We start from the raw sequence: 26,049 nt of genomic DNA on the forward strand, positions 1-26,049 counted from the left end.
CTGGCCCGAGTTAGCGCATTTTACACGTGAAAGCACTCGAATCAATTTCTCACTGCGAACGGCACACGATTTTGATGTCACAGAATGTGTTGATTTCTATGTACAGAATGAGGAGGCCAAGCATATGTAGGCTCAATCCTCCCACCAGGTTCTCCGAAAAATTACAGCCAGTAACAATGCGACTGGTATGCGCAGATGCAATGCAAGTAAGAAAGAAATTCTGGGTACAATAAGCTGGCTGGTCCAGCAGTTCCCAAATGCAACAATTGGAGACCTCCAATTGCAGTGAAAACGCCGATGTGGATGGTATGGGTGCCTCTCCATAATAGACTCCTAATGTGATGCCTTTATGAAATGCTCCGAACGCCAGCCCAATGCTTTCGTATAAAAAGAAATCTGATGCACAGGACCCCGGCATTGCTGAGTGATAATGGTCAGCGATGCCTGTAAGACGACCAATGGTTTATGACAGTAGATGCGCCATTCCCGTAGGGACCGACTTGGGTGAGATGGTTCCTTGTTGGTACACGGGTACTTCAACAACGGGTTTTGGAGTTTCAGGTGCCTTTAGTGAAGACAAATCTTTGTTATTTCTCGTCTCAAAAGGAGATACGGGCCGCATGGGAGATGACGGGGTAGTCTTGTGCAGGCTCGGAAAGTATGGCGAAGTAGGTCCAGCAGATTTACTGGCTACCTTCACAGGTTTGCTTTCGATGGATTTCGTGGTTTTAGAGGCACCGAAGGTCTTCTTGATTGCACTCATAGGCTTCGTCGGCATTGAAGGCAATGGCTTCCTACCACGCTTCTTCTTCGCATCCGCAGGCCTCGAGGCAGGGGCTTCACTAGCTAGACCACCGGCGAAACTGAGTGAGATTTGCTTGAGCTTGGCAGGAGCATGCGATGTTGGACTTTGTTGTCGTGGACTGTCGACTGGTGTAGGCATTGCGGGTGGCTGGAAAGAAGTGATAGGGTATGATTCGACAACCACTTCTGGACGAGTATTGCTCTTCTCCACCTCTTCACTCTTGACGATTGTGTATTCGCCCAAGTCCTTCTCGTTCCACTTGGGAAAGTTGACCAGTCGTGCAACCTCATCACATTCTCCTCGTACAACCATATCCCAACAATCCTTGAATTCGATGCCTACGGGTTCAGGGTCGTAGTTGATCCAAGCTGTAAACCCGCCTCGTTTTCCTCGGGAAACGGAGCACATCTCCTTTGCCAGTCGTCGAATACCTGGTACCTTGAGACTCGTTCCTACAACAATGACTGCATCGGGCCTAGTCTTCAGGTCGGCATGGCTCACCGCTCCAATAGCTTCCTCGTCAGGGTTGAATTCATTGTACAAGACCATTCTAGGGCGAAGACGACCAACTCCATGACTCCGTAGGCCACTAGCTTGTCTCACTGTGTCGATTGTCTCACACTCTTCGCAAGCGGGAGGCTCTGGGCCTTCAAACAGCGCACCGTCGAAGTCTGCAAGATGACCACACTTGGAGCAAACCATCTTTCCTAAACCTCCATGGAGCTGAATTGTCTTTGGCCAAGGTCCTTTTGCATTCAGGGGGACCGTAGTCGCCAATGGTTCTAAGGAAGTATCAATACCGTCAACATTTTGAGTGTACAATCTCAACAGGCGTCCTTCCTCCGCAAGCGTCGCAAGCATGTGATGGAATGCCGTAGGTTCTGCAGTTTGTGTAAGATGGGATAGTTCTCGAACCATGGTGTGGAACGAAGTCGTAGATGAATCACTTCGGTATACAGACGCGTCGAACAAATGCTTGCCGGAAGCCTTCAACTTGTGCTGGGTACGCAGAGTTGCGAACAAGCCGTTAGAAGAGCGGAAATCAGGTACTACAAGTATATCAGCAATATCCGTAGTTGAGGGAAGAATCGAAACTTACTACCGGCTGAAACAGATATTCCAGCTCCCGCAATAACGACGATCTTGCGCTTCGTGCGAAGAGCTTCCATTAACCTGGTGAGCTTCGCGTCTTGAGTCTTATGGTGAAGCTCATCTTCGCTTTCAATAAGCTTCTGCAAATCGAGATATTCGGTCTTCAATTCGCGCGTCTTTGCGATCTTTTGCCTCTTCGCGGGTGGCGGGCCATCAGAGTCCGGCACGTCTCCTTGCGCGTCGCGCGACCCAGACGCGGTCTCCTTGTCTGACGCATTGCTGGATGGAGGTGATGGATAGTCTCCAGGTGGTGTTGGCGATCTAGAGGCGACACTGGAGAGCGGAGAGGAGAGGGGGGAACTGCTTGGAGACATGGCTGCCAAGAGCTCGCAGTCGTAGAGGGTCGGCGTAGGAAGGAGGGGAAAGGCGTTGAGTCGAGAAATCTGAGAGCGCGCCTCTTCAGATCATGACGGGTTTCCTATCCTGGTCGAGTCACAATTCGTGGAGTGGAAAGAAGTGGTTGGGTAAAAAGAAGTGATCGAGATGTCGTTGCCCGCAATGCGCGCTAATAAGATTTCGGCGCATTAAACCAGCGTAATCCGGGGGCCACAATAGTAATGCCACAATGGTAACGGGCTCATTCACTCCCATAACAATGAACATCTGAAATTGCCGCCTGAGGGTATCAAAGACATCTATCCAATTCACCTGGTAATGCAAAATTAGACTTTCTCATATCTGTAATAGTTGAATGGTTCCAGACTTCAAAGCGTGAATTTGAGGTTACAGGAACACCGTGAATAGATACATGCAAGTTCCCGCTCAACGGGGTCAAGTAAGCACTGCAAGGCACAGACCGGAATTTTCTCCTATCAGCCCCTCCCCCCTTGATCCATAGTCAAAGATCCGAAGCCAAAGCCCAGTACCAACTTTGCCCATTGTTTACCTTTGTTGTCGCTGTCGATCGAAGTGGAATCTCGAATCTTGATGTTGGTCACTGGGGGGAATGCGTGAATCTAGCCGAACTTGGACTAGACTACCCGCACCCTGTTGTATCTATCATTGGAGACGCTCGCTAAACGTACGAAACTGCTTCTACATCTCAGATATACCCGACGATCACAACAGCGACGATTAGGTCTGTTGTTTCCAGAAGTCTCATCTTACTTCATCTTCATTATTGTTATCATCACTTGGAGGATCAGGGATCGCGAATCAGGTCGTCGTTCGGGGTGAAGCCTTGGCTCCGAAATGCCCATGATCATGGACGATGATGCTTTGGATATGGAACTTTTTGGCGGGGGTGACTTGTCTCTTCCAGCACGGCCTCCCCCTAAAGAGCTGTACCAGCGCTTAGACGAGCTTCGCGAAAGTGGATGCTGCCAGTAAGTACCTGCACAGATACGAGTACATGGCTAAGAATCCATAGAAGCATTGCGTGGTCCAAATGGGGAAGCATAGCATCGATCACTGCAAATGGCACGGCGGTAGACCTGCGAAACCTACGGTGCCACCCAGAAGATGGCACCTGGGCACTTAGCGAGCCTTACAAAACTGAAAACTTCTCCAACTCAATGGAAGGCGGCCCTCTCAAACATCTTGCTTGGGCCCCCAATGGCAGCGATTTGGCAGCAATCGATGCTGCAGGGCGTGTTGCCATTCTATCCGTCTTTTCCTCACTAAACAAGGTCGCCCTTGCCAGGATGATTCAAGCTGACCCAACAGATGACCTCCATGCTGTCGTTGGGTCTTATTGGTTGAATCTGGCAACACTCCCCCCAAATAGACCTGTGTGTTTCAAACCATCCAATACCGCTCGGTGAAACTGATTGATGCTAGACAATATTGAATGGTCCAGCTGTGAAGGACGGGACGGACTACCGCTATGAGGCATCTCAAGCTCCAAGTCTGGGACCAAGTCATCCAAATCACAATCGATCGGCCTTCATCTTTTTAACCACAAATGGGCTGTTGAGGCTCCTCTTCCCCCAGAATAACAACAAATGGTATGAAGTCCATACCGAGCTTGAAAGCATAGTCTCATCGGATGATCTCATCACTCATGCTGCGATATGCGCCGATAAAAGTAAGCAACAGAAGACTCCTGCTGGCTGGTGCTGATGGTCTACAGACAACACTCTACTAATAGCATTTGCTACCTCATCAAAACAACTACGAACTGTTCGTGCTGTGATTGAGTGGAATCAACCGAAGATGGACAAAGCGGCACCCGCACAACTGCCAGTTCAACCGCAAATCAAGACGAGGCACTTGGCTGTGACGAGCTGGTATCACGAAGGACCTGGTATCCCATTGAACCCTTCACATGTGGAGTCCTCAATGCAACAACTCTCACGCTTGGAGTTCCTGCCACCATGTGTCGATGCTGGTGGCAAAGTAGTTTCACCCACGATCATTACGTTCCGCTCACACTTACCAATTTCTTCTTCGCACTTCAATCAAGATGTTTATACGACTGTAGATAGATGGGAAGTAAGAGATAAGCACCAGAATATTCATCCAGCCTTTGAGCAGCTGAGCTCGAGGAGAAATAGCGTTGGATCGCAACCAGGAGTAAGTTTACGCGGTCGTATCGTTGGCTATTTCCTCTCTGACTTCCTCTAGCCTACTGTATTTCTGAAGAAGATTGAAAGCTTCACAGTCAACAAGATAGCTATCGGATTGGAGCCTATGAATCATGGCAAAGTGATCTTCTTTGCATACAGTGATGGCTCTATTGAGTATCGTGATCGGTTTGATATGTCGGAGACATTCAATGATGGAAACCTTGAACGCGTCTGGCATCTCTCCCAGATTGGCTTCACCTACCCTGAGGACGAGCCATGTTAGAATCCCACTCTCCATTTTTGATCATGACTGATTCCCGCAGGTTTACAAATTGCATTTTCACCAAGCTATTGCTCTATTGTGCAACTGAAGGGCGACGGTAAGGTGCAATGGCAGCATCTGGATTATCGTTTAGGTGACCTAGGTACCAGTGCGGAAGATCGTATGTTCCCTGAAATTTGATGTGCTCTATTCTGATCATGTAAAGCTATGTACGGAGCAACTATAGCTGCGTTATCACTTTCTATTGGTACAGCCGTGATGAGAGGAGTCAATTACGACGATCTTCTCGCCACAGTGAAGAAGCATGCGACTCCCCGTAAGTATAGTCTTGTTTCCCTAAATGCAAGCTAACATCAACAGAACTGATCTATGACTTGCTCACGGACACATCTCGCATTTTTAAACTACAGGCAGACTATTCAGAAGAGTCACATCACGATATGCTTGTTCGAAACACATCCATACAGCTTTGTCTATGTCTACAAAATTCCCTTGGTTTCAAGGGAGAATTCAATCCTCGAACGTTCTCAGGCAGATTCTCATGGTTGGTCCTACAGCTACGCAACATCGTCGTCTGCGTATCGATGGCTGCGAATCTCAATCCAATGGGTCCTGACAAGGTTTCCCCATTAGAAGACTCAGGTAAGTTGGTTTGTACTAAGCTGTTGATGGCACTGACACTTCTGTAGAAGTGATCAATTCTCTTACTGGCTCCGTTCGCTGGATTCTTGACCTAATGGCTTGGCTCGTCGATACCCTTCTAACTCTTCCCACAACTGTACCATCCACAGTTGACCTGACCAACGCGAGCAAGCTCTCTCTTCCTGACCTTCTCGCCCATCTTCACTCTACCAATACAGTTGCACTCCATATGCTTCTCTCTTCATCAGTCCGCGGATTCTTAACCGCTATCTGCCGACGCTTAGTCCATCTAGACTATATTGCCCGCAAGGCCATTATGCTCAGTGGAGGAACCCCTTCAAACAACCTCAATCAGCAAAATCCTTCCCAAAGTCCTCACCCAATTTCAAACGTAACTCCAGCTCTTCGACAAGCATATCTTCAGATTGCCACCCTTACCTCAACCACCATTGTCAAAGTCAAGACCGCCGAAGCCCTACTCTCATCCCTCAGCTCCCTCATCAAAACAGCCTACGCCACACCACCGACCTCATCTTCCTCTACTCAACCAGTTCTCTCGGGCTCCCCGCAAGCCGAAAAGGTCCGCAACCAATTGGAGATCAAGATGCTCTTCGGGAGTTCCTTCCCTGACGCTTTCAAAACTGTCATTGTTGAACTCTTCCGAAAGGAAGGCTTGCTAGAAACAGTACAAGAAGAAATCGAACCCGCTCAACTATTCTTTGCCGATTTCACAATGTTGGAAATAGATGAGGATCACGCATCTGTCAAGAAGAGGAAAAACCTAGGACGGACTATGGATTGTTTCTTGAAGACTTGGTTGAGGAACCCACCTTCCCTCCATTCTTCGGAGAATGGCGACTCGCAAGCGAATGGGAGTTCGAGACAGGGAGTCAAATGGAGAAGGTGTGCACGGTGCGCAGCCGTCATGGAGGATTCGATGAGTCAGAGACCGGCGTTGGCTTGGCTGATGATGCAGCAGCGAAGATGTTTTTGTAGTGGGTATTGGGATACTTTACCTGCTGGACAGATGGCTGCTTGATTTATTGGTATTTTGGGAGGGCCGTCTGCTTTTTGCTTTTGGGTATATCCATAGCTATTATTTCTAATAAAAGATCGTTGCTTTTTGAAACATTATCTTCAAGTGCTCAAGTGAATAGAATGTCTTAATTTCACTAGCTGAGATTAGTTTGTTCTGATATTACACAGCTCAACTCTGATAAGCAACTCGTTTTTTAATTAACAGCAAAATTATCCGTTGACAGCAACAACAATCAACCAAGACAAACATCCACACAACAAATCATATCCAAACTCCCCATGCAAAACCAATCAAGTAGCCTCCAACCTCAGAAGGCCCCCGGCTACCTACAGACAAGATATCTGGATACATGAGAATCGATTGCAGATAGCTGCCTGTCGTACCACAAACCTGAAAGCTACTTCGTTATATACCTCGTTTCCAATGCGTGAATCTAAGTCTCCTGTCCACGTCTGTCGTGAGCGTGAATTTAATTACGATTTGTAGAGATAATTTTGACACCGTGCGGCTGAGAAGAATTGATTCACTTCCTGGCATGTTCTTTGCTGGCCCTGGGAATTGCACATCATAGCCCAAAAGTGACTCAATCCTACCAAAGCAGATTTCTATTCAAGCCTAAGCACATCCTCACCAGATTTGTCTATAAAAGAAACAATCAGGACCACATTCGCCATCTAGAGAAACCAACGCCACTTCCAAGTCGATTTACCGGCTCCCGTGTACTTCGGTCTGTTGGCTGTGCTCTTGAGCAAAGCAAAGTCATTCGTTTCTGGGTTCTGGGTTGCCGGAAATTTTTAGTTTTTATGGGTGGGGTACGATGTCGTTGTTAAGAAGAGAACATATACGCCGAATTCGTGAGAGACATGGGCGAAAAGGGGACAGTGAAAGATTGAGAAGGGTTGAATTGGGGCGAAAAGAGACGCCGGGGGGGAACCAAAAGTAACTTTCCTGCCCCTCTTTATATATTCATGGCAGAAGACAAGAAGTAAAGGTTAGAGAATAGCTAAGATCTAAAAATAACATTGAGTACACCCCAGGTAGATCCAACGTCTCGTAGGCAAAGGTCAGAAAATAGAGAGAGAACTTATGAACAAAGATAGTTGCATTTTAATGTTATCTGACTTTTCACGACTCAAAAGCCAGAAGATTGGTGAGAGGCCATATAGGTAGACATAAATGCACCTTTTTTTCAGCCGGCTTTCGATAGCCAAAGGTCGGCAAGTAAAGAGGTGTATGAGCAAGAACACGTACACTTCATTGGAACCTGACTTCTCACTTACAAAATCTAGAGAATAGGGAGGGAATTTGTCAACAGCAAGACTTTTTCAAAACTAAAAGCCACAAACCAGGGAGACGACTTCAGAGAGAAATCTTTAGAACCACACCATCAGCTCCCAAACGAATCCGCAACAAGCCGTGTTACTGATGGATGCGTATCCATCAAGGTTACTCGCAATGGTCAGATCGTCGTGGCCAAATTATCTTTTCACCAGACGGCAGTAATGAAATCGGTACTAGCAAACTTCGGCTTTGACCCACGTTGTTAAATCGTTGAACTTTTGGTACTAAAGTGTAAATGTTTCTTTTACCAGGAACACACCATCTCATAACCAGCAGACAACCAGGTAGGTGAGAAGACCAGTGACATAAAGGGTGTGGAAGAGAAACAGGGGGGCTTAAGTACCGTGACTCCATGAATTTAGTGCAAAGTACTTGTTACTTCTTTTTATTCTCTTGGTGACCTAGCTGGTGAATGAGAGCGAGAGTTTTCATCTCGAGGCAGGTATCGAGAGAAAGCTCCCGCAGAAACAGATAATGTTTTGTGTTGCAAGAGGGATTATCTTAGAAGCACTGCATCCACGTTCTGGAAATATTAATTTAGGAAGTGGTGATCTTTTTCGAGCAACATTGCACAACGTATGTGTGTACAAAGATCTAGACTCGAGATGTACTGTAGTACAAAGATCAACACAGCATTTCTTCGTTGCATAGAAGCAGGTCACTGACCCTGAAAAGGTATCCATACAGATGAAGAACATCAGAAGACTTTCGTCTACGAGCTGCCACGGTTAACATTGCTTCAGACGATCAAAGAGCCTGGGTGAAGAGCTAAAGAACAATTGGGACCGAACTATCGAATCCCTATTCCTTGAAAATGAACGCAGCTAAACAGAAAAGAAATCCAAACGCAGAGAATCCGAAAACAACACCAAACCTCACAAATCAAGTAAAGGATCACCACCACTCTCTTACCCTCCCTCAACTTACTTACCCAGGTACCAGATCTTCCCCACGGGATCTCGCATCTCATTTCATCTCCTCCCATCCCATCCCATCCCATCTCAGATCCCGTGCTACCTACTCATCTTCTCTACCGTACCACCAACACAAGATCACCCTCACACCACCAACCATCTTTCCATTCGCATCGCCCATCTGCACATCACTATCAATCACTCAATCTCTCTCCTGCTCCCCGAAGATCCTCCTCTCCCCCATCTACCTTTAAAACGCGCAATATAACCTATGTATTTACTTACCGCACCCCGAAGATCCCCTACCTGCCCGTCTACCTTTAAAACACAGCTACCGTACCGTACCGTACTAGCCGTACATACATACAGTAGCGCGAAACCTCCCGACACAACCTTCATTTTAGGTTTCGTGGCTTTCTTTCGTTTTGCATCCGGAAGGTGGGATGACCATTTTTTTTTCTTTCTCTCGCTTCGATGCGTGGGGTAGGTTACTGTACGTACAAGTAATTTTTTCTTCCTCGCTTCCTTTCCTCCCCTGAATGGACGGGGCACTGTCCTCTCGGGATGCTTACCGAGGCCGTGTGTGTGTGGGTGCAAATTTTCGTTGCAGAAGATACTGTACTGTATGCACGCAGGCTGCAGGGACTCTTTGTGCTATGGTGGTGGTGGTGGTGGTGGAGAGACGGCATGCAGGCAGGCACCCTATTGTTTGCATCAGTGTCGTCGCCGCACTCGCGGGATTTGTTTGGAGGTCACGCAACGCAACGCATTGATGAGAAGACGGTATGTGGTTCAAGGGTTCGCAGGCTGTGGCTTTGAGACCTGAGGGATGTGTGTGGGGTATTTCTTGTGAATACGCGATGCATGCATGCATGCATGCAAGAAACAGAGGAGGATGGCATGGGTGGGAGCTTGAAACTCATAACCTTACAGTATGCAGGAGCTGGTTGGTTGGTTACTTTAACTGGATGGATGTTTTGAAACCACTGGGTACAGAATGAAAGACAAGTTCAAAACGCTGGATTAGATGGGGTTGCACAACATCAGGTACAATACAGGACTCGAAAATCTTGCACAACATCCCTCTCGTCACTGCCTAGCCGAGCAAGGCGCCGCCGATTTCGAATCAGTCACGCAATTTCATCTCCCCTCTATCGCTCGGTTGGGGCGGCATCATCGTCATCTTTCCAGATCTCGCAAAATGAAAGACTTCACGAAGTCGCGAATTGCGTCTAGAATCCTTATCTCTGCCAAGATGTCATCCCCGCTGCTGGTGCGGTGGGGTGGAGATGGTCCCGTCTGTCTGTCTGTCTGGCTTGGCGGAAACGTGGTTTTGGGAGGAGGGAGGGTTCGGGGATGAGATGTCTTGGCGGGATGGAACCTAGGATGAGGGACGGGACGAGGAGGGGGATGTTGGATGGTGCTGTTCCAAGAATGTAAATTCATGATCAGGGGAGAGATTTGGTTACAGATACAGTAGATGGATGTCTTGGTACGGCGTGGAAATGTTTTTGATGATGTGATGATTTTGTCTAGCTAAATCTATTTCAAAGAGAATTGCTTCATACAATATCCTCGAAAAGCAACTGGAGCGAAGTATCTAATGTCACTGTTAGGTCGTAAAAGGAGCTGAAATCATCACTCAAAAAACAAGCAAGGGAAGTCGCATCTTCAAACCCAAACCCCCAGGAGATATCCAACCCTCTCCGCATCCATCATCACACCATCCAATCCAAATTGCTTCTTCCGGCAATTCTCGATGCAGAAAAAATCATAAAAGCCCCCAGAACGTGTTCTTGAGACACGCGCTCCTCCAATGACATCTTCACCACCCCTAAATTTCCCATCACACACTCTCGAATCGAGTCTTTTAAGCTTTTCAGAAGCAATTCTTGGAGAGGAGGGATTCAAGTCATTTCATGCATCATGCGGGGTTCTGGAAGTGCACCGTTTGGGATATATGGAGTCTTTCTCAGCTTGCATGGTAAGTATGAAGGTGTGGTTGAACGCTTTGCTTGGCGGCATGTAGACTCTGAATTTCTTGCTTGAGATTCCGTCAGTATGGTTCGAGTCAATGTCCGTTGCGAGTCTTGGCAATACCAGCTGTTGAGTTAGTATCTGATAGTCGCTCCGAGATGCGTGAGTTGCCTCTCTCCAGCAGCGCAACTCTTGCTCGAGTCATTTTCACGCCCCGAGATCGCTGTTTGGCAGCGGCCACGATACTGGACTGGCTCGAAACCTACCTCAAAATAAACCATGAGATTCGTTCTCGAAGGTCTCAACTGCAACCTGATACGCTGCAGCAGAACCCTAAATAATCCGACGATACGGTCCAGTGGCCATATCTGAGTGGATGCGTCGGAAGTCTTGTTCAGTGGTCCTCAGCCAACGACTCGATATTCTACTGTAGCCTCGGAGGTGTTTTGCGAGAAGCGACTGGCAGCCTCGACCATGGCATGGTCGGACGACACCGACGCCGTTGCTTTTTCTAGTCTCTGATCTCCAATCTAAGCTTCCTGTCTGGCGAGACGAGAATAAGGTTAAATAGTTCCAGGTACGGTAGCAACGCATAATGAAGAAAGGAATAAAGAAAGAATGAAGCTCAAAAAGAGAAGAGAGAAAACGGCTGATGAAACTTCACAGACCATTCTCTAAACAGAAAAATAATCCCCTCCTCCTCCTCCTCCCCCAGAAACGCCATCTACTCTGTGCCGTGATCAGATGGCGTTTCCTCTGGCTGTCTCTGTCAGGGCAGACCGAGATCCCATTGCCCATCTCCATCCCGCATGCGTCTTCGCTTCCAGGCTCTTGGCATCCACCCTTTTTCAGGGGACCCCAGACCACTCTCTTCAGTGGCCGACATCACCAATTGACAAAACTCACCGGCGTGTGATTGGCAGGTCGACTTCCTTATCTCTGGTGGAGACCTGGTGGCGCATTTAGAGTGGTTTGGGCGGGCCCACTAGGACCAGCCCGTATTGGTGCAACAGTGGGACATGCCGCTGCAGAGTCCGGGATGGAGCTGGACGGACGGGTCTGAGTTTTTCGGACAGGGATGGAGATCTCGCAGTGTCCCAACCCAAATTGCAGCGTGCGATATTTGGTTGGTGGGCGGGGTTGAGAGTTGGGACCACCGAATGGCAGAAGAGGAAAGGTCCGAGGCGATGGCTCCATTGATTTCGCGTTGGCTGCGTGCCCCTTCACCAGCGCTAGAATGTTCCTTCATAGGCGGGACGCAGGACGCAGGACGCAGGACGCAGGACGCAGGACCGGGGATTGGAAGAGGAGGACAGACCGGAATGGACAGGCCTCCAGACGAGCGTGAGCGTGGGATCTTTGGAGTGGGATCCCATCGATTAGCCCCATCTTGACCGTGACAGGGGCCGGAGGGCTAGGAACGCATCAGTCGACGAACGAAGTCAGCCTGCTTGTACAGTACGCTGCTCCGTAAGTAACCTTACCTGACCCGACCCAGCATCGAATGTCTGATACATAATCCAAGTGCATCCCACTGCGAAACGTCCCCCTCTCTTCCCCTCTACTCTCTCTCCTTCTCTCCTTCCTCACTGCCCCTCTTCACTCTGGTTGAGAACGTGAACCGTCGATCACCGCGGTGATTCACAGACAAGAAGGTCTCGTTGTCCGTCTATCCCGCATCTGGACTGGGAAGGAATTGCTTCTTTTCCTCGCCAAGCCAACAGACCATTCGAACAGCCTCGATCCCTCTTTTTCGCCCGACACACACGAGACCTCGATTTCCTGAGCGTGCAACCTGCTTCCCTCCTTCAAATAACAAACCGTGTCGCGTTGTTGGGGCATCGAGAGGGAATTTTTTCTTCCTGGGTTCGATTTGCACGAATTCACCTTTTCGTCTTCAACACGCTCTTTCAGCCTCGTCGCGCTTCTGAGCTGAAGGCGACTAACTCGCTTCTCGCTCTTCGCCCACTCTTCGTTTCTTCTTCCACCTCCAACAGCTGATCTTCAATCTTTGTACAACTCCAAATCTTTTGGCCCGCAAATACATTCGCAAAGATGTCAGACCCAGTCGTCGACGGTATCAATCTCGATGCCTTGAACTACACCATCAAGGTCCCCTACAATGGTTCGATTGCCACTGGTGGAAACAGTTTGACGGAGGATCTCAACGTCTTCTACGACGTACGTTTACCTACCTAGCCCTCTTCGATCTGGCTCTGAACAGCTTCGATCTGGCTTTGGACAGACCTTACTGACGCGTCCCAGGCCGGCGACATCGCCTGGATGATCACCTCAACTGCACTTGTGCTGCTCATGATTCCCGGTGTCGGGTAAGTGCATATACGAAAACGTGGCTCACATCCTGTACGACCAAATCCACTGACCGTGATTCCCTTGTGTAGCTTCTTCTATTCTGGTCTTGCTCGCCGAAAGTCGGCTTTGTCCCTCATCTGGCTGTCCATCATGGCTACGGCCGTTGTCTCCTTCCAATGGTTCTTCTGGGGCTACTCTTTGTCCTTCTCGCACACTGCGGGCAAGTACATTGGCGATTTGGAGAATATTGGTTTCCGCAATACCTTGGCTGCTCCGTCTGTTGGTTCTTCTAAGATTCCTGATCTACTTTTCGCCGTTTACCAGGGCATGTTCGCGGCTATTACTGTTGCTCTTGCTGTTGGTGCCGTAGCCGAGAGAGGTATGTTCACCTTTGTTACATTTTTGTCTTTCCAGACACAACTTCAACTTTGCCCAATATAAAAACAAAGAATTTAGAACTAACAAATACCAGGTCGTATGCTTCCCTGTGTCGTCTTCATGTTCGTCTGGTCAACCCTGATCTACGATCCCATCGCCTGCTGGACATGGAACCCCCACGGCTGGGTCTACAAGATGGGCGGTCTCGACTTCGCCGGTGGAACTCCCGTGCACATCTCGTCCGGCTGCGCCGCCCTGGCCTACTCCATCATGCTCGGAAAGCGACGCGGTCACGGCACCCAGCTCTTGAACTACCGCCCCCACAATGTCACACACATTGTCATCGGTACCGTCTTCCTGTGGGTTGGTTGGTTCGGTTTCAACGCCGGTTCGGCTCTCTCGGCCAATATGCGCGCTGTCATGGCGGCTGTGGTCACTAACCTGGCGGCTTGCATGGGCGGTATCACTTGGTGCGTTCTGGATTATCGTCTTGAGAAGAAGTGGTCCACTGTTGGATTCTGCTCGGGTGTTGTTGCTGGTCTCGTGGCTATCACTCCGGGTTCTGGTTTCGTTCCAGCTTGGGCTGCTGTTATCTATGGTGTTGTTGGGGCCGCTGGTGCTAACGTAAGTTCTGTCCCTTCGATTCCGAACAGTGGTACAGAAAAAGAATCTTTTACAACAAAGGTTCTGAGATGTCAATTCCTACGAGATCATGACATCTCCGTACCACTCCTCTTTCTATCTCGCTCTTCTCGAGACACAATCTAACAAACAACCCAGTACGCAACCAAAGTCAAATTCTGGCTCGGCATCGACGACGCCCTCGACATCTTCGCCGAACACGCAGTCGGAGGTCTCATCGGCAACATCCTCACCTCCTTCTTTGCCGCCGACTACATAGCCCACCTGGACGGCGCGACCATTATCCCGGGCGGCTGGCTCAACCACCACTGGGTGCAACTGGGCTACCAACTCGCCGACTCCGTCTCGGGCGGCGTCTACTCATTCGGCGGCACCTGTCTGATCCTCTTCGTCATCAACCTGATCCCCGGCCTCTCTCTCCGCGTCAGCGAGGAAGCCGAGATCCTCGGTGTCGACGATGCCGAGATTGGCGAGTTTGCGTACGATTATGTCGAGTTGACGCGCGAGGTGCTGAATGGGGATTCGGATGAGGATAGTAAGTATAGCAACCACCTTGCTCATGAAGGTGTCGCTCATTTGCCAGGGGGCGAGAAGTTGGGTAGGAGTAGCGATACGGATCGGATTTCGCGTCTCTAAACGAGCGTTGCGAGCGTAATCGGGTGTAATCATGTGCGCGCGTGCGAACCATTGTATGGGGGTTTGAAGCTAGTTGGCAGGATCAACCTTCGTTTTGGAGGAACAGATGGATGTCGGCTAGTGGATAAAGCATAAACGAACTAACAAACAAAGAAAAATGAGATAAATAGATGCAGAGAAAGGCAAATGCATGTATGTATGTAATAGAACTTCTCTTTCTTTCGAGCTGCAGGCTAGTCGGTTGGCGTTAAGATACCTACTTGTTGTATGCGCGCATACTTGCTTGGCATTTGTTCTTTCTCTCTCTCTTCTTCTTTTTGCTTGCTGCTAAAGTAGAATGGAAAGGAATGATGGATCTTAGTAATACTCTCTCTCTCTCTCTCTCTCTCTCTCTCTGCCTTTGTGTTGTGATGAGGAGTTGTGGATGTGAGGGACTTACTCAAACGTCTTTCTCTCCCCCGTCATCTCACCGAAGCCACCTACTTTCACTCCCATTCCATTCCAATCCATACCTACCATACCATACCAACTTACATCACCCGTCCGCCAGGCCTCCCTCCGGATTCCATCCATCCATCCATCCATCCATCCATCCATCCATCCATCCACCGATCACCAAACGTCCATCCCATCCCATCCCACCCCACCCCACCCTCGACCCCTCATCCTCATCCTCACCCTCACCCCATAAACCAAACCTCCCTTCACCCCCCCCCTTCCCAGCAAGTTGAACATCCGATTAGTGACAGAATAGCTTCTTCCTCTCTCTTCTCGTTAACTACACTGAGAGGGAAGGAGGGGAGAGAGGGGTGTGCATTTGGACAGGAGGTTGGAGGGAAGGGTGAATGTGGATTGTTGTTGGAGGTGACATGGGGTTTATGCTGTGAGCCATTCGGTAAGGAGAAGGGATATCGAGTTACTAACCTTTGGTACTTTCGGGTGTTTGTTAGGTAGGTAGATTCGAGTTACAGTAGTAGTAGTAGTAGTAGTAGTGTGGTGGACTTTCCTTTGCTTAAAGTCCATGTAATGAATGCACTCTTGATCATTTTTACAGCTTGATTGATTGCCTAGAAACCAAGAAAGTGGTGACTGGCCTTTGAAACTTTACAAACTTTATTACAGAGTTATTTGCGGACTTGCAATCACCATGTTTATATTTCAATAGTGGGTATTGTTTCATTTCCCTCTCAACTTACTATATACAAGAACGATCATTCCCTAGATATGCAATCTACCCCAAGCCAAAAGCCAAAAAAATGCAAGCAAGCAATGCAAAACGCTATCACCAACCCAAACAATCCTTAACGAAAGTGACGAAAGAATCATATATACAACCCCTCCTCGCCCCTTTCAAACCTGCTGCAAAGCAGCACTAACATCCCTCACAAAAGCCTCCTGCTGCTTCCTCTCCCTCCCACTCTCAATCCCCGTCATCACCGCCCGGAAACTACTACTCCGTTCACTGCTCTCATACCCATAACTGCTATCCCGCTTCAACAACTGCACTCTCTGCGGCATCGCTCTGGCCGTCAGTGCCGGCATACTAGCACTTAACCCACTCTTCCGATTCTCCAGCATATTCATACTCGGTGGCTGGGTCGAGAATAACGTTGAGGCCTTGCTAGGTCGCGAGCCGCTGCCTACGTCGAATAAACTCCTCACGCCAGGCGTCATCAGGGCTGAAGACGGGGCTGTCATCATGGAACTCGTCTGGATCGAACTCGCGGGCCATTTTCGCTCGTGTATGCTCACGGAAGCAGTACCCCAGACGGTGCTGGGCATTGGCATCGATTGTCCGCTTCTCAGGAGCTTAGGTCGCTGTAAGGGCTGTGGAGGCGGTCGGTGGATCAAATCGTATTTCGATTTCCCGATCCAGAGCATCTGCTCGTGTTCCCTCAGGTATCGCTCTCCCCCAAAGGCTTTTTGCACGATGGCTCGGCTCCTCATACCTAGCGCTTTTCGTTCTGCTGTTTTCTCGTACATGCGCTTGGTGATGGCTGCTACTTCTTCTTTCGTCGGTTTGTCGGTGATGGTTGGGGCTTTGAAACCAGAAGGGTCGTTGGCATACGGTGCCCACTCGTCGAGCATGGCGAGGAAGTTAATTTGCGCGCGTGCGAGATTCCGGGCATCGTTCGGAGCCACGACGGCTGAGTATCGTTCCCCAGTATCTTGGTCTGTCAAAACACGCAGACTGGCGCCGACGTCTGTACAGACGACCGGGGCGCCTGTCAATGCTGCTTCTCCTAATGCTAAGGGTAATCCTTCCGAGATGCTGGAGTTTAGGAATACCCAGGTCTTCTCGAGGACGGTGGTTGGATTTGCTTCTCCTCTCATGACGACGAAGCGGGGGAGGGATTTCGAGGCGATGATCTCGAAACAGTCGGTTGAGTAGGAGGGAGCTTTGTCGATGGCGCCGTAGATATCGAGGCGGTAGTCGGTGAAGTGCCATTCGTTTACTATGATGTCGGCGGAGAGGATGGCGGTTTTGATGTCTTTTGCGTACCAGACGTGGGAGAGCATTGTTACTGTTGGGAGAGTGGAACTTATTTCTTTTATGGGGGCGAATTTGGACATGTCAGGAATACCCTGAGAATTGTTAGCATGAGAGTGGAAGTGAAAAGGGAGGACGAACGTTGACAACCGGATCAATCTTCCTCTTGAAGGTGTTGCGATGCTCGAGCGAGCCTTGACTGGTTCCAATCTCAATCTCCCACCCAGGATTAAAGAAATCCGCACATGGTAGAATGGTATCTGCATGGTGAAGAATCAACTGACTCGTGATTCTCATCAATCCGAGCAAAGAGTTTCGGACGAACGGTGCCACGGTACAGAGATCAGATGAGAGGTAAAGGTTCGTTTCTCGCCAACTAATGGCATGATCCCAAATTTGAAGAGTACAGCCTCGCTTGATCTTGCAGACGATGCCATATGAGGCACTGACGCTGTGATGGGAGGCTTGGAAAATGGCGGGGATGCGGTCAGGTACTGGTATTGAGAATATAAAGAGGTAGCGGAACCAGAGTTCGAGGGCTCCGTCTAGTTGGGCTACTGTGGGAATCTCGGTTTGGAACCATGATTCTGAAGGTGTTGGGCTGACCTGCTTGAAGTTAGTATGGATAGACAGGATTCCAAACAAGATTGCTGGTAGTTGGTAAAGTGATGACGGGTGATTAGCAAGTTCTTACCAAATCCTGAGAAATCCACAGCTCCCTCCACGCATCCTTGACAGTCCTACTTGTCCAGATCGCACCCCAATGTTTCGACTCGGAAAAGTAAGTATTCAGATTGACCAAAGCTCTTGTCGTCTGCATGATATCTGCTTTGGTGAAATGGCTCGTTCTTGCCCCTTTCACCAATGCCGTCAAGATAGGTAAGAAATTCCTCTTGACATCTGCTTTCGTAGCATCTCGAGGTACATGCTCGACTTCCGTGTCTAGTCTATCCCTGAACAGACCATGAGTTGGAGTGAGGAAATCCAGGCCCCACAATGGAATGACTTTCAAGCTGCGAACATTCATCTCGGTCTGTACATCAAATTAGCTTGACCTTGGACGAAAATATGTCTCGGAAATTTACCTGATGTTTTGGCAATCCAAAATCATTCGCAGACTCAGCAATCATATGCCAACTCACCGACCTTAAATTGTTGATCATATCCCTCCTACAAGCCGACACACCACCTCCCTCGTTAGGCCACGTACCCGAATCCACAGCCAGGACCTGCAATCCATCATTATCGAAATCCGGATCCTTAGACCTAGTCCGACTATTCGCATCTCCTCCTTGTCCAAAACTATAAAGATCAGCAATCTTGATAGCTAAAGGCGCCCAGCCGGAAATGGAGTTGTCCAAATCAACGGCGGCCATGACACTGTCGGCGTTTTCGTTAAGAAATGCTTCTGCGCCGGGAAGATCTCCGCGATCACGACGACTCCAATAGGTTCGTAAGAGCGGCTCTCTTCGAAGGAGACGTTCGTCTAACCAGCGGACTATGACGCCGTCAAAACCTGGCGTATTCTTCCAGGCCATCCAAAGGCGTGAGCGTGCACGGGAAGTCGACACTGGATTTTGGTGTATATTGAGACCTAGCCATCTAGGTATGGCGTGAGGCTTGATGGACCGGAAAGTGATCAACGGGTCATCGTAGTGAAAGCTGTATCTCGTCGGCTTCTTCAACACTCCCAAATGATCCCAACGAATAATTGGAGGAGTTTCGATCGACTCGCCATTGAGAGTTGTTGAAATTGTGGGATCGAACTTATGATCGTATCTCCAATGGGACTCGTAGACATCTGATCCGAGAACGAAAGTAGCTTCCATGATTTGAGAATGCGGGATCCATTTGTCCAACTTCTCTGGGTGACTTGGAGGCGGTGCCGACCACGAGACTGTGCAAGTCAAGTGCGGAAGCACAAACTCGGCACGAAGAAGCTCGTCGTCGAAATTACTACCCTGACGATAATGGCAGCTGAATCTGATCAAGCTCCCATGTAGAATGTAGGATCCACTTTGGACCAATCCTCTATAATTGAAATTGACCTCTTCGCAAGCATCCTTGCCCTCGATACATTTTCGTAGCATCGGATACCGATGACTCTGTATTTTAGAAAGACGTTTTGGTCGTAAACCTCCGTTCTCTGTGAGGTACTCATATTCGTACACATTCCCCTTTGCACCATTGGTAAAGTCTTCTCGTCGTAGAAGAAGCATGGCTTTGCTGTAAGTGCTGATGCGTTGCAACTTGCAGTTATCTTCTGGCTCTTTATCAATCTCTCCAGCATACTGGTGAACCTCAAAAGCTCCGTCTTCAGCAATTGCTGGATGGATGAATGCAGTCGAGATCCCATCAGTGTTCTCTATAGCAATTCTTTGTCTCTTTAGTGATACAGTGGTGCCGCCGATTCGATGCCACAACGTGGATACGTTCTTGCGACCATGAAGGAGGAAAATCGGCATAACAATTTGTTGAATAGATCTCGTGTATTTCCAGACTCCTGTTGCGAAGAAGAAGATTATGTTTCTGACGACTTTTGGATTTTTGTGAATGGCATAATTGAGCTCTCTCTGGAATTCTGGTTCTGCAACGAATGCAATGGCAAGTAATTTCAGGTAGATTCCCAAATTGTGATACACGGTGCTGAATGGGACCTTCAGACTCCGTATTATCTTTTGTGTCGTGAACTTAGCCACTGGTGGTGTGACTCTTAGGAAACTCAGTGAAGTGAGAGTGTCTTGGTGATAGAATATCTCGCCCAATGTATCATTCCTTGCTCCAAGAGCATACCTCCGATTCGACATCGCAACATAGGCACCAAAATTGCATCTTGTCATGAAGGTCTTAATTGGTATGCCGCGGGCATGATTAAACACAAGCCACTCATGTTGAGACCTCGTCAAATTTTCCTCCTGGCCAGTACATCTCTTGATGATCAATTCTCGAATGTTTCGGGGGAGGTGCTCCCATTGGAGATCAGGGTCAAATCCTAAGGCTAGGAATTGTATGGTTTGGTCTTCGCAAAATCGAGCAAGCGCTCTAGCCTGTGAAGCTGAACATTTTGAGACGGTCAAGTAGTTCTTGACGCGGCTGGGAACTGGTGAGTGTCTAGCGATATGATACGTAGGTACGGGCACTAAGAATGATTCGGCAAGTGTGGCACTCTCGTGTGTCATTCCCATGAATCTCTCTGCAACAGCGTGGAGAATGACTTCGGCAGTCCTATTGAAATTAGTGCCTGCTGGAAAATTCAGGATACTACTCACGTCTGACAGAAATTGCTGATGCTTGACTGTTGTTCATGAACACTCATCATCTCACAGCCAATGACAATCCTCAAAATTCCTTGTTTGTCACGCGCGATCGCTTTGACATCACCGAATGCTTCACTCATGGCAGCCATGGGAATACAATCGACAACAACAGAGCCATGTTCGAAGCCAAAGACAGCTCGTTCCAAGAGTTCACCCGCGTCTGGAAAAGCCTCAAGTGAAAATTTAGAGAGCGCTCCGCGTGGATCGCAACAATTTCCAAGTGCATGTAGCAAGACGGACTTGATTTCCAACCCAGGGTGTGTCTGGGGATCAATTTGATAACGCTCTTCTTCTCGCAAAGCTTGGAGATTATTAAAGACGATTCGAAGCTCATCTTGAGATAGTAAAGGATCCTTTCCAGGGTTGGTAAAAGCATGGTAATTACCATCTTTAGCTGTTTTGTTGCTGGATTGCTTCGAAATCAAAGGTTTCTTGCTAGTCTTGTATACAGACTTCGTCTTGATTCGTGCATAGTAAAGTGTCAAAATCGCTGCTGTCCATGTAGCGACACCAAGAGCCGCTACATCACAGTACATCCATTTGGGAAAGTAGTGCCTTAGAAGCTGGCCTAGGGGTAGAGCGATGAGAACAGCGGCGATCAATGGCTTTAGACTTCGGGGCCCCGAGAAGATCTTGGTATACTGGGTACAAATTAGTAGAGCTACCTTGCAGATGAGACGTCCAAATCATACCTGATACCATAATAAGCCTGGTAGCATGTTAGCAGTCTGATTACTCGAGCATAGAGATCTTCTTACCAGTATAAGCAGCAACATATGCCAGGAATAACAAGGTGGAATCTCTCGTGCTATCAAAGACCCACAGGAGAGTAGAAGCAACGGCCATACTCCAGACATGGAAGAGGAGATATCGTCCAAGCATAGTCCAGTAAAGGTAGCGTCGAGCCCGTACCTCGCGTTTGACTGCTTCCGAGATTGACACGACATCGCCAATGAGCATATTCTGGCCTTTCGCAGTCATTGTGTGAAGTTTGGCAGCATTGAAATCCAAAAGCACAGCTCCGATGAGGTAGCTAAAATGATTGTCAGCTTGAAATCTCTCTAATTGAGCATCGGTAGAAGCTTTGATAATGTGATTGAAAATCTGAAAGGCAATGAAATGAGAGCATACTAAGCTAATGCGAATCCTACTGGCATACGATAACGAGTATTTTGCGAGGACAATCCGAGGAGTTGACCTCCAGCGAGTAGAGCACTCCATTTATCGAGAAGCGCGACGATGAAGTAGAGAATGGTGCATCCAACCTATAGCCATGACACATTAGTTTTTAGGTCTGCTGTATATTAAGGAATAACTTGCCTCGTCTCCAGCTTGGCGCCAATGTATGAATGCGTTGTGAAGTCGGATCCCAGTTTGGAGCTGTTTCAATGTCTGGAGGGCAACCTTCGTCTGCATGTTCCATGTCGAAGAATATGGAATTGGCATAGGTGTGCCAGAATAACCACTGTACCATTCTAAAAGAAAGATCGTAGCATCATAACTTTTCGCAAGCGAGAGGACAACTGAATCGCTGGATTTCATTCTCCACTGCCTCCTGACTGCCGTCACGTCTCGATACAAGGCATCTCTTGCAAGTTTCAGCACTCCAGGTTCCGTCATGGCTGAAACGGCGGTCTCGTCGCCATCCTCGTACTTCTTGATGTACCATTTTCTGAGGTCTTGGTCGTTTATTTTCTCAATTGCTAGATACCACGTCGTCCAGCGTGATCCGGTTCGACGAACACCTAATACGAGCAAAGACAAAAAAGTGTAGATGACGACTAGATAGATGTAGATGTCGTGGTGAAGGACCCACATACACATAACCGGAGAGATAAATAAGAATGGAATGACCATGATGATGATAGGACGGCCCTATCTGGAGTCAGTATAGTTAAATAATTCAGCAGAAGGCATACTTACAGATTGAAATGCAGAGCCAGGGTATTGAAAATTCGCAAGAGTGGCCAACAGAGTAAGATAGGAGGTCAGGGCAACGAAGTAAAGGAAGAACACGAATCCAGCTCCGATACCATCGAGAACTCCCACGGCGATGAGTCCAACTGTAGCAATAGCCAGTGTAAATGCTAATCCTCCAACAAGTCTAGTAATCACAAACATATTCATGGCAGAGAAGGCCATAGAGATGAGGTAATATGATCCACCACATGTGATCCAAGTGCCAACAGCACCCGAGATCAGAAGAGATAACATCAATGCTAGCGTAGCTGAATGCTGTACCTTATGACTCATTTGGCTACTCAAGTACAAGCCTCGACCAGTCGTTGTGAGCAGGAGAATATCCAACAAAGCTGGGATGGCAAAGACGCTAAGGAACGTGAATCTCTGAGGTGCTGACATTGACGATTTTTTGGATTCTGGGTCAACATCGATCTTGGCAGCCGCATAAGCAGAAGGTGTTGCTGGTTCAAGATCTGACCAAATTGGTGGTTCATAGCCAGGCCGGTGATGGTAGGTTCTATATCGATCTGACAACATCTTACCAAATGCACTCGGCGTTAGGTCGAAGTATGCCTCGCATCGAGCACCTGTGGCAAATAGTTCTGCAAATGCAGCAGCCTGATCGCTCTGGTCGTTGAAGAGAGTATTGCGATCAGTGACCTCGATATATGCCTCGTCAAATGCGTGCTTTCTCATAGCGCAGAACACAGCGAAAGCTATCAGGTCGACCCGACTGTCGATTATGCCATCTTCGATAGACTTTACAAGAACGTCTGTCAGCCTTTGCAGCGAGGAAATATTCCGGTGCTTAAGCATGAGAGTAATTGAGTCATCTATTCGTAGGAAATTGTGAAGGGCAATCAAAGGATCAGGATGTTGACAGCCGGATTGTTTGTACCAATGAAGTCGGGCATTGACCAAATCAGCTGCAGTGGCTCGGCCACTCAAATACCCAGTGGTACTAATTTCCTTCAGTTGCGCGAAGTCTGTTCCATCAAGCAGCTGTTTCTCACACGCTGCGCGGACTAGACTGACGATTGTAGAATCTCCATTACCAGGCGTCAGAGTGAGATGTTGAAGGAATTTCAGGAGTTCCGCTGGTGATAGAAGTGCTAGGTCATCGACCATCCGTTGGGATAGATGAAGTGGTTCGACGAGATCTCCAGACCATGTCGCAAACATAACCTCTGTCTGGAAACACTCATGCCTTGAGCATCCGCGACTTGACAAGAAGGTATGCAATATAGCGCCAGTGATATCATGGACATTCCTCGACAGAAATATATCCAAATTTCCATCATCGTTGAATCCATAAACTCCCCAGAAGCGGGACCGTGCCTGGATCTGAAAGCCGGAGTCGAGGCCAATATAGACACGAATCGGATCCAGAAAATCGTCTGAGCCACTTTCAGCTAGGTTTGAGAGCTGATGCGCTAATTCCTGAATGACAGCTAGCCATTCAAAAGCAGGACGAGTACCACGGGCAGTTGACGTGGTGCAGAACTGTTGTAATTTTTCTCCAATTTCCTTCAGCTGGGAATTTTTGATCTGATCAAGGAGGATCATGCCTTTCAAACGCTGCTGAGCTTGGACGACATCCGCGAAAGCTTTTCGAGTCACGTTGAAGCCTAGCGGGAAGCACCCGAAATAATCATAGGATCCGCCTCTTGGTGAATTTGAAAGGGCGTTGCCAGCGCTTTGGTCCAACAGATTTAGCCAACTTGGAGAAGCCAAAGGAATCGATGATTGAGATGTCGAAGACAGACTGTTACTGGCGGATCTGCTACTAGCGGCTGAAGCTTGATTACGAGATGTCTGTCGTTCCAATGAAGGTCTTGACGTAAGGCTGGATATTTCTGTTGACTCTTGCGAGATCGTAGAAACGCACTGTGAATCAGGATCGGTGGCAAGAATCTTGTGGAGCTCGTCCAGATATTCAAAATTGCCTCGAGAATAATTTGGTGTTACCTGCAAGTTGTTAGCATAAATAAATCCAATGGAGGCTTGTTTCTAACAATTTTGTTGAATCGCCACTTGTCATGAATTTTCATCACTCGAAGTTCCTTCAGCCAGTCGAAGGCTGCTAGAGGCTCTTCTTGGACGAGAGAAAGCTCAGCTGAGGTTAGAGCAGATTTCGTACCAATCCATGGCAATGCACTGTAAAAACTTGACCATTGATAGCTCCTCCTCATTACTGCATTTAGAGGGGAAGCATCGTCTTCGAGTGTCTCCCACAGAAGTACCACGAAGCTTCGTAAACATGCCTGCGAGATAAACGCTTTGATCGTGGTCCGCATCTGCGACATCTGAAATGCATCTCGTTCTTCCCCATTGGCTGATATCGTGCCATTTCGAAGAACTAATCCTGTCACTTCTTCTAGTTCTGCCAACTTGGGTTCAACAAGAAATTGCGGAGCGGAAACTTCAAGGTAAACGGTGAAGCCTAGGCCGCTGGCGAAAATAATGAATGCTTTCAGCACTGGTACCGTAATGACCTCCTCCCAAGCACTGACAAGTACTCCGGTGAAGCAATGTTGATGTCCGGTGATTTTCGCCGACACTTTGACATGTCTACCGATCCATTGTACAATCGAAGAAATGGGATGTATCGAGCCTCTTGCTATGTGTCTCACATCGAGCCGTGCGATCGTCTGTGGCGAGATAGCATAGATCCCAGAAGACATTGCTTCAAGCACGCCTGCCTGAGACGGATCGAAAACCAAAAGATCCCATTCTGCTAGCAACCGAACTTGCTCGCTTGTTGGAGGTGTCTCGAATGCCCCCAAATATACTCCATAGCTGTTCGGCCTTTTCGTCGTCTTCTCGATGCTGTACGGAGAAAGATCGGCAGATGACTGGGAGAGATATCTTCGTACATCGTTGGGCACTTGTTTCGAACCGACTCTCCCTTGCTATGTGCAATCAGTTTTTGTTCCTTTGAGATCCATTCATAGATGCATTCGTGGGAGAACAGTGTTGAATATGAAAGAACTTGTGGCTTACAATGTGGTCATTGTAGAGCTTGCACAGACCCAGATACAACAGAAACGTCGACCCGAGCCCAACGGCGAGGAGAATGAATCCGACTAAGATCTAGCAAACATGAGCATCAAGTTCTTCTCGTGAATGAATATGCTCTTTACATATTGCCACCAGTATCGATGCAGCTCGTCCCATCCAGCAGCTTCAACACCGGTGATGTTAGCCATTACAGAACAAAGAGACGAGTTGGCACACCCAGATCAACTGGCCGAGAAAGAATCACTCAAAATACAACGGCCAGCACACGGCATATCATGGAGCCATTCATTGTTAGTGCCAGAGCAACGTCAGCTAGATGAAAAAGGCTTGGTCCCACGTGCGGGGAGACAAGGTTCTGAGAGTAAGAGCGTTTTGAGAACATGAGACTAAGAAGGAAACAGTAGGAAAGCCTCCGTGGCTGAAGAGGGAGGTACACACAGCTACTCCACCATCGCAATACACATCCGGCCAGGCGGATCGATGTTTCTTGGCCCTTGATAGACCTGATACAAATTGTTCAGGACAGAATAGGCACGATCCGACACTTCATGATCTCCACACATCGGGCCGGCGCCCCAAGAATCGCCATGTTTTCTTGGCACCACCCGGATTGGGCGATTGGAAGGAAC

The 26,049-nt window shown here is 48.4% G+C and overlaps 4 protein-coding genes across 4 annotated transcripts; 2 read left to right on the forward strand and 2 right to left on the reverse strand.

Moving 5' to 3' along the window:
- Positions 1-76: 76 nt before the first annotated feature.
- Positions 77-2,426, reverse strand: LY89DRAFT_779194 (DHS-like NAD/FAD-binding domain-containing protein). Its single transcript, XM_018222276.1, has 2 exons — positions 1,905-2,426; positions 77-1,854 (listed from the first exon to the last, which is right to left on the reverse strand). The coding sequence occupies exons 1-2, from the start codon at positions 2,269-2,271 to the stop codon at positions 464-466; spliced, it is 1,758 nt and encodes a 585-aa protein (XP_018074772.1). The 5' UTR covers positions 2,272-2,426; the 3' UTR covers positions 77-463.
- A 382-nt stretch (positions 2,427-2,808) lies between these two features.
- Positions 2,809-6,508, forward strand: LY89DRAFT_610538 (mediator of RNA polymerase-like protein II transcription subunit 16). The gene is made up of 9 exons (XM_018210552.1): positions 2,809-3,282; positions 3,327-3,687; positions 3,737-3,983; positions 4,029-4,471; positions 4,523-4,742; positions 4,788-4,907; positions 4,953-5,063; positions 5,108-5,389; positions 5,437-6,508. Exons 1-9 carry the CDS (start codon positions 3,149-3,151, stop codon positions 6,426-6,428), a joined length of 2,910 nt encoding a protein of 969 aa, XP_018074773.1. The 5' UTR covers positions 2,809-3,148; the 3' UTR covers positions 6,429-6,508.
- Positions 6,509-12,394: 5,886 nt separating this feature from the next.
- Positions 12,395-14,722, forward strand: LY89DRAFT_682157 (ammonium transporter). The gene is made up of 5 exons (XM_018214451.1): positions 12,395-12,841; positions 12,926-12,990; positions 13,063-13,352; positions 13,446-13,975; positions 14,132-14,722. The coding sequence occupies exons 1-5, from the start codon at positions 12,716-12,718 to the stop codon at positions 14,627-14,629; spliced, it is 1,509 nt and encodes a 502-aa protein (XP_018074774.1). The 5' UTR covers positions 12,395-12,715; the 3' UTR covers positions 14,630-14,722.
- Positions 14,723-15,979: 1,257 nt separating this feature from the next.
- LY89DRAFT_705353 (glycosyltransferase family 4 protein) lies at positions 15,980-25,608 on the reverse strand (the record flags this gene model as incomplete). The annotated part of the gene is made up of 14 exons (XM_018217446.1): positions 15,980-16,339; positions 16,382-17,215; positions 17,262-17,726; positions 17,815-18,153; positions 18,206-20,345; positions 20,390-21,078; positions 21,130-21,146; positions 21,196-21,470; positions 21,569-21,702; positions 21,758-22,312; positions 22,361-24,286; positions 24,415-25,311; positions 25,403-25,492; positions 25,543-25,608. 14 exons carry the CDS (start codon positions 25,606-25,608, stop codon positions 15,980-15,982), a joined length of 8,787 nt encoding a protein of 2,928 aa, XP_018074775.1.
- Between the last annotated feature and the right edge of the window lie 441 nt (positions 25,609-26,049).

The sequence above is a fragment of the Mollisia scopiformis genome (assembly GCF_001500285.1).
Source record: "Mollisia scopiformis unplaced genomic scaffold LY89scaffold_6, whole genome shotgun sequence".
Lineage (NCBI taxonomy): Eukaryota > Fungi > Ascomycota > Leotiomycetes > Helotiales > Mollisiaceae > Mollisia > Mollisia scopiformis.